This window comes from Melozone crissalis, unplaced genomic scaffold, assembly GCF_028551555.1.
Source record: "Melozone crissalis strain CALT ecotype California unplaced genomic scaffold, PUWL_Pcris_2 ptg000617l_1, whole genome shotgun sequence".
NCBI classification, from domain to species: domain Eukaryota; kingdom Metazoa; phylum Chordata; class Aves; order Passeriformes; family Passerellidae; genus Melozone; species Melozone crissalis.
Window position 1 is genome coordinate 25313 of NW_026536295.1, and position 12718 is coordinate 38030.

At 56.4% G+C, this 12718-nt stretch overlaps 1 protein-coding gene across 1 annotated transcript; it reads right to left on the reverse strand.

The window, feature by feature from the left end:
- Positions 1–673: 673 nt before the first annotated feature.
- SLC35F6 (solute carrier family 35 member F6) lies at positions 674–11841 on the reverse strand. Its single transcript, XM_054295300.1, is given in 11 exon segments — positions 674–2319; positions 3436–3460; positions 3462–3547; positions 8000–8177; positions 8179–8196; positions 8198–8217; positions 8329–8394; positions 8397–8535; positions 10512–10561; positions 10564–10583; positions 11729–11841. Coding segments are annotated over 11 exon segments (1149 nt in total). The 5' UTR covers positions 11806–11841; the 3' UTR covers positions 674–1849.
- Between the last annotated feature and the right edge of the window lie 877 nt (positions 11842–12718).

Genomic DNA, 12718 nt, shown 5'->3' on the forward strand with positions numbered 1-12718 from the left:
AACTCTGGGGCCATATCCCACCAGGAAGAGCCAGCACAGCTGACATTCCCTGCAGGGACAATTCCCAATCCCAACACCTGGGAACATTCCCAGAGACAATTCCTGCTGGGACACCCTGGGGGACAGTCCCTATTCTCTCTCTGAGAGATCCCAAAGAGAATTCCCTGAGAATTCCCAAATTTCTGCAGGATCTCCCCTGGAGATCCTTATGGAATGGGCAGAGGGGCTTTATTGGGAACATGGGTTGGGGAGGGAGTGGATCCAGCCCCAGCCCCCATCCCACCCCAATCCCATTCCAAATCCCAGTCCAGTCCCAATTCCACCCCAATCCCTTGGGAATGGGCAGAAGCTCCAGCAGAGCTGGCTCTGGGTCCGTAGCCCACCTCTCCACCCCAGCTGACATTCCCTGTGGGGACAATTCCCAATCCCCAGCACACTGAACCCAAGGAACATTCCCAAAAATCCTGCTGGGACACCCTGGAGGACAGTCCCTGTCTTCTATCCCTGAGAATTCCCAAATTTCTGCAGGATTCTCCTGGAAGTCCTCATGGAATGAGCCATGGGCAGAGGGGCTTTATTGGGAACATGGGCTGGGAAGGGAGTGGGTGCAGCCCCAAACCCATCCCAATCCAGCCCCAAACCCATCCTGATCCCAATCCAGTCCCAATCCCCTGGGAATGGGACAGAGGCTCCATGAGAGCCGTCTCAGGGTCTGTATCCCAACGGGAAGAGCCGGCACAGCCTCTCCACCCCTGGCTGACGTTCCCTGCGCGAACAATTCCCAATCCCAATCCTTGGGAATATTCCCAAAGGCAAATCCTGCTGGGACAGTCTCTGTCCTTTGCCACCCCTGAGAATTCCTAAATTTCCACAGGATCCCCACCAGAGATCCCCACGGAATGGGCAGAGGGGCTTTATTGGGAACCTGGGTTGGGAAGGGAGTGGATCCAGCCCCAAACCCACATGAATCCCAATCCCAATCCAGCTCCAAACTCATCCCGATCCAAATCCAGTCCCAATCCCCTGGGAATGGGGCAGAAGCTCTGGGAGCACCAGCTCTGGGTCTGTATCCCACTGGGAAGAGTCAGCACAGCCTCTCTGCCCCTGGCTGACATTCCCTGCAGGGACAATTCCCAATCCCAATCCAAATCCCAATCCCAATCCAGTCCTAATTCCACCCCAATCCCTTGGGAATGGGGTAGAAGCTCCAGGAGCGCCAACTCTGGTTCCGTATCCCACTGGGAAGAGCCGGCACAACCGACATTTCCTGCAGGGCCAATTCCCAGTCCCAACCCCTGGGAACGTTCCCAGAGACAATTCCTGCTGGGACAGCCTGGGGGACAGTCCCTGTCCTCTGCCACCCCTGAGAATTCCCAAATTTCTGCAGGATCCCCACCAGAGATCCCCATGGAATGGGCAGAGTGGCTTTATTGGGAACATGGGCTGGGAAATGGGTGGCTCCAGCCCCAAACCACTCCAATTCCAGCCTCAAACCCAATCTCAATCCCAATCCCATCCCAATCCCAATCCCCTGGGAATGGGGCAGAGGCTCCATGAGAGCCGTCTCAGGGTCTGTATCCCACTGGGAAGAGCCGGCACAGCCTCTTCACCCCTGGCTGACATTCCCTGCAGGGACAATTCCCAATCCCATTCCCAATCCCAATCCAAACCCCAATTCCAATCCCAATCCAGTCCTAATCCCACCCCAATCCCTACAAATGGAGTAGAGGCTCCAGGAGAGCCAAATCTGGTTCCATATCCCACCAGGAAGAGCCGGCACAGCCGACATTCCCTGCAGGGCCAATTCCCAATCCCAATCCCCGGGATGCCAATCCCAAGGAACACCCGCTCATCCCTGGATGTTGCCGCCATCTCCATCCCCTCCCAGCAGCGCTTCCCTCTCCTGTGGGTCACTCCCGGCATTCCCGGTATCCCGGGCGCCCCGCAGCGCGCGGTGCAGGCCGTTGTAGAGCGCGGCCCCGGCCAGGAGCAGGGCGAATCCCGGGATCTGGAGGGCGTGGAAGCGCTCCCAGCGCAGCGCCAGGCTGAGCGCCCAGACCAGCAGCGTGCGCAGGCTGTCCAGCACCGTGCGCGTGGTCGCGCTCAGCTCCCGCGTCACGCTGATCCCCGCGAAGTTGAAGAAGGAGATGCTCCCGATGTTGCCCAGCAGCGCCGCCAGGATCAGGGGCTCCCGGCGGATCTGGCACCAGGCGTCCGCGGGATCCTCCAGGACGCCGCGGGGGTTCCCCGAGAGCCGCCCCGCCGGGATGAAGGACAGCGGCACCAGCAGCAGCGCCAGGATGGAGAAGCCGAAAAGACCTGCGGGGAATCGGGATTTCCGTGGAATTGCCCGGGGAATGCGGCACAGGCTCTGGGAGAGCCGGCTGTGGCCCCAGTCCCAATCCCAATCCAGCCCCAAATCCATCCCAATCCCCTGGGAATGGGGCAGACACTCCGGGAGAGCCGGCTGTGGCCCCAATCCCAATCCCAATCCCAATCCAGCCCCAATCCCATCCCAATCCCCTGGGAATGGGGCAGAAGATCCAGGAGAGCCGGCTGTGGCCCCAATCCCAATCCCAATCCCAATCCAGCCCCAAATTCATCCCAATCCCCTGAGAATGGGGCAGACACTCCGGGAGAGCTGGCTGTGACCCCAGTCCCAATTCCAATTCCAATCCCTACCCAAATCACAATCCCCATCCCAATCCAGCCCCAATCCCCTGGGAATGGGGCAGAGGCTCCAGGAAAGCTGGCTGTGGCCCCAATCCCAATCCCAATCCCAATCCTAATTCCAATCCAGCCCCAATCCCATCCCAGTCCCCTGAGAATGGGGCAGAGGCTCAAGGAGAGCTGGCTGTGGCCGCAATCCCAATCCCAATCCAAATCCCAATCCCAATCCCAATCCCAATCCCAAGACAGCCCCAACCCCCTGGGAATGGGCACAGGCTCCAGGAGAAACACCTGTGGCCTCAGTCCCAATCCCAATCCCAATCCAGCCCCAATCCCATCCAAATCCACTGGGAATGGGGCAGAGGCTCCAGGAGAGCCAGCTGTGGCCCCAGTCCCAATCCCAATTCCAATCCCAATCCCAATCCCAATCCCAATCCCAATCCTAATCCCAATCCAGCCCCAATCCCATCCCAGTCCCCCTGAGAATGGGGCAGAGGCTCCAGGAGAGCCGGCTGTGGCCCCAGTCCCAATCCCAATCCCAATCCCAATCCCAATCCCAATCCCAATCCCAATCCAGTCCCAATCTCATCCCAATCCCCTGGGAATGGGGCAGAGGCTCTGGGAGCACCAGCTCTGGGCCCCAATTCCAATCTGAGAATTCCCAGATTTCTGCAGGAGATCCCCATGGGATGAGCCATGGTATTTTCATGGGATTCCCACTGTTGGGGATTCCCAGGATTTCTGGGATTTAAGGGAATCGCGGACCTTCGGTGCCCACGGCGCGCAGCGGGGTGCACGTCGTGGCTGAAGATGAATTTCTCCTCCAGCACCATCTGGATGGACACGATGGCCTGGGCCAGCAGGATCAGGAGGTCACCTGGGAAAACAGGGAAAACCAGGATAACAACAGGAAAACCGGGATAGCAACAGGGAAAATTGGGAAAAGAACAGGGAAAACAGGAATAGCAACAGGGAAAAGAACAGAGAAAACAAGGAAAACAACAGGGATAACAACAGGAAAAACCGGGATAACAACAGGGAAAATCAGGAAAACAACAGGGAAAACAGGGAAAAGAACAGAGATAACAACAGGAAAAACCGGGATAACAACAGGGAAAATCAGGAAAACAACAGGGAAAAGAACAGAGATAACAACAAGAAAAACTGGGATAACAACAGGGAAAAGAACCGGGAAAAGAAAAACCAGGGATAACAACAGGGAAAATAACAGGGATAATAACAGGAAAAATTGGGATAACAACAGGGACAACAGGGAAAACAACAGGGAAAATCGGGATAAAACAGGGAAAAGGGAAAACAGGGATAACAACAGGGAAAACAAGGAAAACGACAAGGAAAAAAAAGGGAAAAAAGTGGGGAAAACTGGGATAACAGGGAAAAGAACAGGGATAAGAACAGGGATAACAACAGGGAAAATCGGGAAAACAACAGGGAAAAACCAGGGAAAAAACCAGGGAAAACAGAGATAACAATGGAGGTAACAACAGGAAAAACTGGGATAACAGGGAAAAGAACAGGGAAAAGAAAAGGGAAAACAGGGAAAACAACAAGGAAAATCGGGATAACAACAGGGAAAACAACAGAGAAAATTGGGATAATAAGAGGGAAAACAAGAGGGAAAATTGGGATAACAAAAGGGAAAACCCGGACAGCAACAGGGAAAATGGGGAAAACAACAGGGGAAAACAGGGAAAAGAACAGAGAAAACCAGGATAACAACAGGGCAAACAACAGGGATAACAACAGGGCAAACAACAGGGAAAAGAGGAATAACAACAGGGAAAACAACAGGGAAAAGAGGGAAAAGGAAGAGAGGAGGAAAATGGGGAAAAGTGAGCCCCCCCCATTCCAAGGAGTGAATTCCCCCCATTCCAAGGAGTGAATTCCCCCCATTCCAAGAAGTTTTCCCCCCATTCCAAGGAGTGATGAGTCCAGGGGCCAGCTAGAAATGTAATTAGGCTAATTGAAAAGTGCAGATGGGTCGAGGAGCTGGCTGGAACTATAATTAAGACAGTAAAAGACTGAATATTTTAGTTAAGGTTTTAAATAAATTAAGGAGTTAAGTTAGAAATGTCGCTAGCAGGGATCATGTACTCTGGTTAAAGAGTAACAAAAATATCAGGGAAAAGTAAAATTCCGAGCGACGGGGGATGGATGGAGCATGGTGAAAGGGCAGGAGCCATAAAAAACCCGGCCTTAAGGACATATCCAAGAGTTAGGACAGGCTTAGACTGTGACCAGCAGGCCAAAAGGTCCGACTGGCCGTGGGTGAAGAGTTCAGTGAGGAAGATGATTTTCTTCCTCCTGTACGCCCATCCCTCATTTCAAAACCCACCGACCCCAATTAAGGGAGAACAATTACGCAGCCGTAATGAATATTCAGCTGATTATAATACAGGTAATGAATATGCATTATGTGCCCTTAAAAACCGTGTGAATATGTAAAACCTTTCTGGATAAATAGCAGGGAGTCTGTGACTTCCCAAATGGTGTGGGAAAATATTCCAATATTCTGCTCGTGCCCGTGACGTAATAAACACCCTTCATTCCCTCCTTTCCAACTTTAATTAGTTTGTCTGTGCTTCAGTGATCCCCCCATTCCAGGGAATGATCCCCCAATTCCAAGGAGTGATCCCACTAATCCAAGGAGTGACCCCACCAATCCACGGAGAGATCTCCCCATCCCAAGGAGAGATCCCCCCATTCCAAGAGGTTTTCCCGCCATCCCATGGAGTGATCCCATCATTCCAGGGAGTGATCTCCCCAATTCCAAGGAGTGATTCCCCAATTCCAAGGAGTGATCCCCTCATTCCAACGAGTGACCTCCCCAATTCCATGGCGTGATTACTCCATTTCAAGGAGTGATCCCACCATCCCAAGAGGCTTTCCCACCATCCCAAGGAGTGACCCCGCCATTCCAAGAAGTTTTCCTGTGATCCCAAGGAGTGATCCCGCCATCCCAAGAAGGGATCCCACCATTCAAGGAGTGATCCCACCATTCAAAGGGTGATCCCACCATTCCAAGTTTCCTTGCCATCCCAAGGAGTGATCCCGCCATCCCATGGAGTGGACCTGCCATTCCAAGGACCTTTCCTACCATCCCAAGGAGTGACCCTGCCATTCCAAGGAATGATCCCACCATTCCAAGAGGTTTTCCACCATCCCATGGAGTGACCCTGCCATTCCAAGGAATGATCCCACCATTCCAAGAGGTTTTCCCACCATCCCATGGAGTGACCCTGCCGTTCCAAGGAGTTTTCCTGCCATTCCATGGAGTGATCCCCCGATCCCACGAAGTTTCCCCCCCAATTCCATGGAGTGATCCCCCCATCCCAAGGGGTTATCCCCCCATTCCAAGAAGTTTTCCCGCCATTCCATGGAGTGACCCTGACATTCTCCAAAGACTTTTCCCACCATCCCAAGGAGTGACCCCGCCATTCCAAGAAGTTTTCTTGCGATCCCAAGGAGTGATCCCGCCATCCCAAGAAGGGATCCCACCATTCCAAGGAGGGATCCCCACCATTCAAAGGGTGATCCCAACCATTCCAAGTTTCCCTGCCATCCCAAGGAGTGATCCCGCCATCCCATGGAGTGGACCTGCCATTCCAAGGACCTTTCCTACCATCCCAAGGAGTGACCCTGCCATTCCAAGGAATGATCCCACCATTCCAAGAGGTTTTCCCACCATCCATGGAGTGACCTGCCGTTCCAAGGAGTTTTCCTGCCATTCCATGGAGTGATCCCCCGATCCCACGAAGTTTCCCCCCCAATTCCATGGAGTGATCCCCCCATCCCAAGGGGTTATCCCCCCCATTCCAAGAAGTTTTCCCGCCATTCCATGGAGTGACCCTGACATTCTCCAAAGACTTTTCCCACCATCCCAAGGAGTGACCCCGCCATTCCAAGAAGTTTTCTTGCGATCCCAAGGAGTGATCCCGCCATCCCAAGGAGTCATCCCACCATTCAAAGGGTGATCCCACCATTCCAAGTTTTCCTGCCATCCCAAGGAGTGATCTCACCATCCCGTGGAGTGACCCTGCCATTCCAAGGGCCTTTCCTACCATTCCATAGAGTGACCCCGCCATCCTATGGAATAATCCCACCATCCCAAGGAGTGACGTCACCATCCATAGAGTGACCCTGCTATCCCAAGGCTGTCCCACTGCCCCGGCATTCCTGGGATACCCGTGATGCCAGCCCGTGTCCCACTACCCCGGCATTCCCAGGACACCCGCAATGCCATCCTGTGTCCCACTGCCCTGGCATTCCCGCGATGCCAGCCCGTGTCCCAGTGCCTCGGCATTCCTGGGATACCCGTGATGCCAGCCCGTGTCCCACTGCCCCGGCATTCCCAGGACACACGCAATGCCCCGGGATGCCCCGGCATTCCTGGGATACCCGTGATGATGCCAGCCCATGTCCCACTGCCCCGGCATTCCCAGGATATCCCTGATGCCAGCCCGTGTCCCGCTGCCCCAGCATTCCTGGGATTCCCGCGATGCCCCGGGATGCCCCAGCATTCCCAGGATAGCTGCGATGCCAGCCCATGTCCCACCGCCCCAGCATTCCCAAGATTCCTGTGATGCCAGCCTGTGTCCCACTGCCCCGGCATTCCCGGGATAGATGCAATGCCCTGGGATGCCCTGGCATTCCCGCGATTCCAGCCCATGTCCCACTGCCCCAGCATTCCCGGGATACCCTTGATGCCCTGAGATGCCCTGGCATTCCCAGGACACCCACAATGCCGTGGGATGCCCAGGCATTCCTGGGATACCGGTGATGCCAGCGCATGTCCCACCACCCCAGCATTCCTGGGATACCCTCGGTCCCCCGCGATGCCCTGGCATTCCTGGGATACCCGTGATGATGCCAGCTTGTTTCCCACTGCCCCAGGATACCCCTGATGCCATCCTGTGTTCCCACTGCCCCAGCATTCCCAGGATACCCGTGATGAGATCGGCCAGCCCGCGTCCCACTGCCCTGGCATTCCTGGGATACCCGTGATGCCATGGGATGCCCTGGCATTCCTGGGATACCCATGATGCCATGGGATGCCCTGGCATTCCTGGCATTCCCGTGATGCCAGCCCGTGTCCCACCGCCCCGGCATTCCCGGGATTCCCGTGATGCCCCGGCATTCCTGGGATACCGTTGATGGTGTCAGTCCATGTCCCACTGTCCCGGCATTCCCGGGATACCCGCGATGCCCTGAGATGCCCTGGCATTCCTGGGATACCCATGATGAGGTCAGCCAGCCCATGTCCCCACTGCCCCGGCATTCCCGCGATGCCCCGGCATTCCCGGGATACCGGTGATGACGTCGGCCAGCCCGCGCCCGGTGCCGCCGGGGTTCCCGCGCAGATCCGCCAACCCCACCAGCGCCAGCCCCAGGATGGTGAGCAGGATTCCCGCCCAGTGGCTCCACTCCAGCCGCCGGCCCAGGAACGCCACCGAGAGCAGCCCCGTGAAGATGATGAGGGAGCCCCGGGAGCATCTGGAAGCTGGAGGGCGCTGGTCATGTTCAAAGCTGCGGGAAAAAACGGCGGGAAAAGCGCTCAGGGCCCGACGGAAACTTCCAGAAACTTCCAGAAATTCCCTGAAAATTGGGCAATTCCAGGGGATTGCGTGGCGGACTCACCCACGTACATGATGCTGGTGCCGGCCATGTCGCACAGGGCGGGAGGCAGGAACAGCAGGGCGTTGAGGGTCGGGATGGGGCCGGGGCCGGGGCTGGATCCCGATCCCGATCCCGATCCCGATCCCGATGCGCGCGGCGCCGATCCCGCAGGCGCAGCAGGTAGAACACCGGGAGGCAGGAGAATTCCCCCAGGAACATCCCGGCGGCCTGGGGGACATGGGGAATAATGGCGTTCAAGTGTAGGATTTGGGGTTGGAAATGAGGAATAATGGGGTTCATGTGTAGATTGGGGTTGGAAATGGGATATACTGGCGTTCAAGTGTAGGATTTGGGGTGGAAATGGGAATAATGGTGTTCAGTGTAGGATTTGGGGTTGGAAATGGGAATAATGGCGTTCAAGTGTAGGATTTGGGGTTGGAAATGGGAATAATGGTGTTCAGGTGTAGGATTTGGGGTTGGAAATGGGAATACTGGCGTTCAAGTGTAGGATTTGGGGTTGAAATGGGAATAATGGGGTTCATGTGTAGGATTTGGGGTTGGAAATGGGAATAATGGGGTTTCGTGTGTAGGATTTGGGGTTGGAATGGAATAATGGGGTCATGTGTAGGATTTGGGGTTGGAAATGGGAATAATGGGGTTCATGTGTAGGATTTGGGGGTGGAAATGGGAAATAATGGGGTTCATGTGTAGGAAGAGGGCTGGAAATGGGAATAATGGGGTTCATGTGTATGAATGGGGTTGGAAGCTGGAATAGGAAGGCTGGAAATTGGAATGGGGTGATCACCTTAGGAATGGGGCTGGAAACTGGAAAAGGGGGATGACCTGCAGGAATGGGGGCTGGAAACGGGAATAACGGGGTTCACCTGTAAGAATGGGGGCTGGAAATGGGAATAATGGGGTTCATCTGCAGGAATGGGGGCCGGAAACTGGAAAAGGGGTTCACATGTAGAATGGGAGTTGGAAATGGGAATTATGGGGTTCCTGTGTAGGAATGGGGCTGGAAATGGGAATAATGGGGTTCAAGTGTAGGAAATGGGCCTGGAAGCTGTGAAGGAGGATCAGCAGTAGAAAAGGGAGTTGGAAACGGAATAATGGGGTTCACCTGTAGGAATGGGGCTGAAGCTGGAAAAGGGGGGATCAGCTGTAGGAAAGGGGGCTGGAAATGGGAACAATGGGGTTCAGGTGTAGGACTGGGGGCTGGAAATTGGAAAGGGGGTTCACCTGTAGGAATGGGGCTGGAAATGGTAATAATGGGGCTGGAACCTGGAATGGGATTGTCACTTACAGGAATGGCTTTGGAAGTAGGAAATGGGGCTGGAAGCTGGAATGGGATTGTCACCTGCAGGATTTGGGGCTGGAAGCTGGAATAAGGGGGATCACCAGCAGGATTGGGATTGGAAGCAGTAATGGAGTTGGAATCAGGAATGGGATTGGAATTGGGAATGAGGATGGATTGGGAATGGGGCTGGAGTCGAGAATGGGGCTGGAATCAGCCCATCCCATAGGAATGGGATTGGAACTAGGAATGGGGCTGGAATTGGGATCTCACCTGCAGGAAGGGATTGGAATTGGGATGGGGCTGAATTTGAAACGGGGCTGGAATCAGGAATGTGGTTGGAGTTTTGGGAATGGGGCTGGGATTGGGAACAGGGCTGGGATCAGGAATGGGGATTAAATTGGGAATGGACTGGAATTGGGAATCTCACCTGCAGCAAGGGGTGTTGGGATCGGGAATGGGGCTGGGATTGAGAAACGGGGCTGGAATTGGGAATCTCACCTGCAGGAAGGGGTGCTGGGATCGGGAATGGGGCTGGGATTGAGAACGGGGGCTGGCATCGGGAATGGGGTTGGAATCTGGAATGGCACTGGGGTTGGGAATCTTACCTGCAGGAAGGGGTGTTGGGGTCGGGAACGGGGCTGGGATCAGGAATGGGGCTGGGATCTGGAATCTCACCTGCAGGAAGGGATTGGAATCGGGAACAGGGCTGGAATCGGGAATGGGGTTGGGAATTGGGGGGGCTAATGGGGGGCTGGAATTGGAATGGGGATGGAATTGAGAATCTCACCTGCGGGAATGGGGCTGGGGTCGGGAATCTCACCTGCAGGAATGGGCTGGAACTGGGAATCTCACCTGCAGGAAGGGGTGTTGGGATCGGGAATGGGACTGGAATCGGGAATCTCACCTGCAGGAAGGGGTGCTGGAATTTGTGCTCCTCTTTCCCATCGCAGCCGGAGCGCTGAAGTTGTCAGCCCACCTGGGAGGGATCGGGATCGGGATCATCCCGAAATCCCGGCACTCAGGGCCGTGCCCTGGGACAGCAGCGCCCTCAGGTGACACCGCCGGGCCGGGATGTCCCCAGGAAGGTGACACCGCCGGGCCTGTCCCGGCCTGAGCAGCCCTGGCTGGGATCCCGGGATTGAGCGACAGCCGGGAACGGGACACCAGGAACGGGACACCCCCATGTCCCAAAAATCCGGATCCTGAGTGACAGCCGGGAACGGGACACTGGGAACAGGACACCGGGAACGGGACACCGGGAACGGGACACTCCATGTCCCAAAACTCCGGACCTGGGACTGAGGAACACAGGAATGGGACACCCCATGTCCCAAAACTCCGGATCCTGGGGAACGCCAGATCCATAAAATCGCTGGACGCCCCAGCCCCAATTTGGGGTAAATCCCCCTTTTTTTGGGTGCTCCAACCGCCCTCTGGCCAAAGCAGGACCCTTTGGATGCGGATTTCCCATTCCACAGACCCAAATGTCCCCCGGGCGCCCCCAAATTCAGCAGGGAACGCCCCCGACCCCCCAGGGACCCCTCCCATCGCGGTTTTCCGCCAATCCGGGAGATTCGGGGCTGACTCATTCCCGGGGGTGTCGCAAGAGGCTTTTTTGGGACCTCACGTGTCCCCTCCGCCTCAGTTTCCCTTTCCGGGGCTGGCATCGGCCGGGATCGGCCGGAATCCGCTGGGATCGGCCGGGATCGGGCGGGATCGGCTGGGATCGGCCGGGATCCGCTGGGATCGGCCGGAATCCGCCGGGATCGGCCGGGATGAGCCGGCCCGGCAGGTCCGCCCTGCCCGGGCACATTTTGGGATGGCCGCGGGTTGGCAATGACGTCACTGCGGCGCTTCCCGGGATTTTGGGGAGCGGGAGGAGCCGCACGGGCACCCGGGGGGGGCTCCACCCCAAAATGGGCCGGAGGAGTCCAAAATTCCTTCCCCGACCCCAAAAGGAGCCGGATCCCCCAAAATTATCCCCCCGTTGTGGGGTGGGGACACCGAGGTGACCCCAAAGCCCCGGGGGGGGTCCCCAAAGCCACTCACGGGGACACAGCCGCGACACCGAGGGGGGCGGGGCGGGCCCCGGGGGATTTTGGGGTATTTTGGGGGACTCACTTGGCCGCCAGGGTGTTGATGGAGCCGGTGAGGAGCATGAGCGCGGCCAGGCCCAGCTGGTACCGGGACCACGCCATGGCCCCCCCACGGCACGGCCGACCGCGGGGACACGCCCCCGGACACGCCCCCACAGAGGGGACACGCCCCTGGACGCGCCCACATCGAGGACACGCCCACCGAGCACGCCCCCGTCAGCCGAATGTTTGAGACGCCCCAGGCCACGCCCCTAAAGGAAAACCCCGCCCCTGACCGAGCTGGCCACGCCCATAGACCAGGAGAAGGAGCCCGGGAAACCACGCCCCCTGATTTGCATAACAACGCCCCCACTCCTGCGCTGCCGATCCCGGGAATTGTGTCCCTGGGTTCTACCCCGGAATTCTGTCCCTGGAATTCTGTTCTGGGAATTTTGTCCAGGAATTTCTGTCTTGGGGATTCTGTCTCCGGAATATTGTCCTGGGAGTTCTGTCCCTGGAATTTTGTCCCCGGAATTCTGTCCCTGGGATCCTGTCTCGGAATTCTTTCCTGGGAATTCTGTGTCCTGAATTCTGTCCTGGGGATTCTGTCCTGGGGATTCTGTTCTGGGAATTCTGACCCGGAATTCTGTCCCTGGAATTCTTTCCAGGGAATTTTATCTTGAGAATTCTGTCCCGAGGATTCTGTCTTGGGAATTCTCTCCAGGGAATTCTCATCCCCGGAATTCTGTCCCGGGGATTCTGTCCCAGGATTTCTGTCTTGGGCATTCTGTCCCGGGAATTTTGTCCCAGAGATTCTGTCCCGGGAATTCTGTCTCAGGAATTCTGTTCTGGAGATTCTGCCCTGGGATTCTGCCCTGGAATTCTGTCCCTGGGTTTTGTCCCGGAATTCTGTCCCGGGAATTCTGTCCCGGGGATTCTGTCCCGGAATTCTGTCCTGGGGATTCTGTCCCTGGGATTCTGTCCTCGGAATTCTGTCCCGGGATTCCTGTCCCGGTGGTTCCTGTCCCGGTGCCAT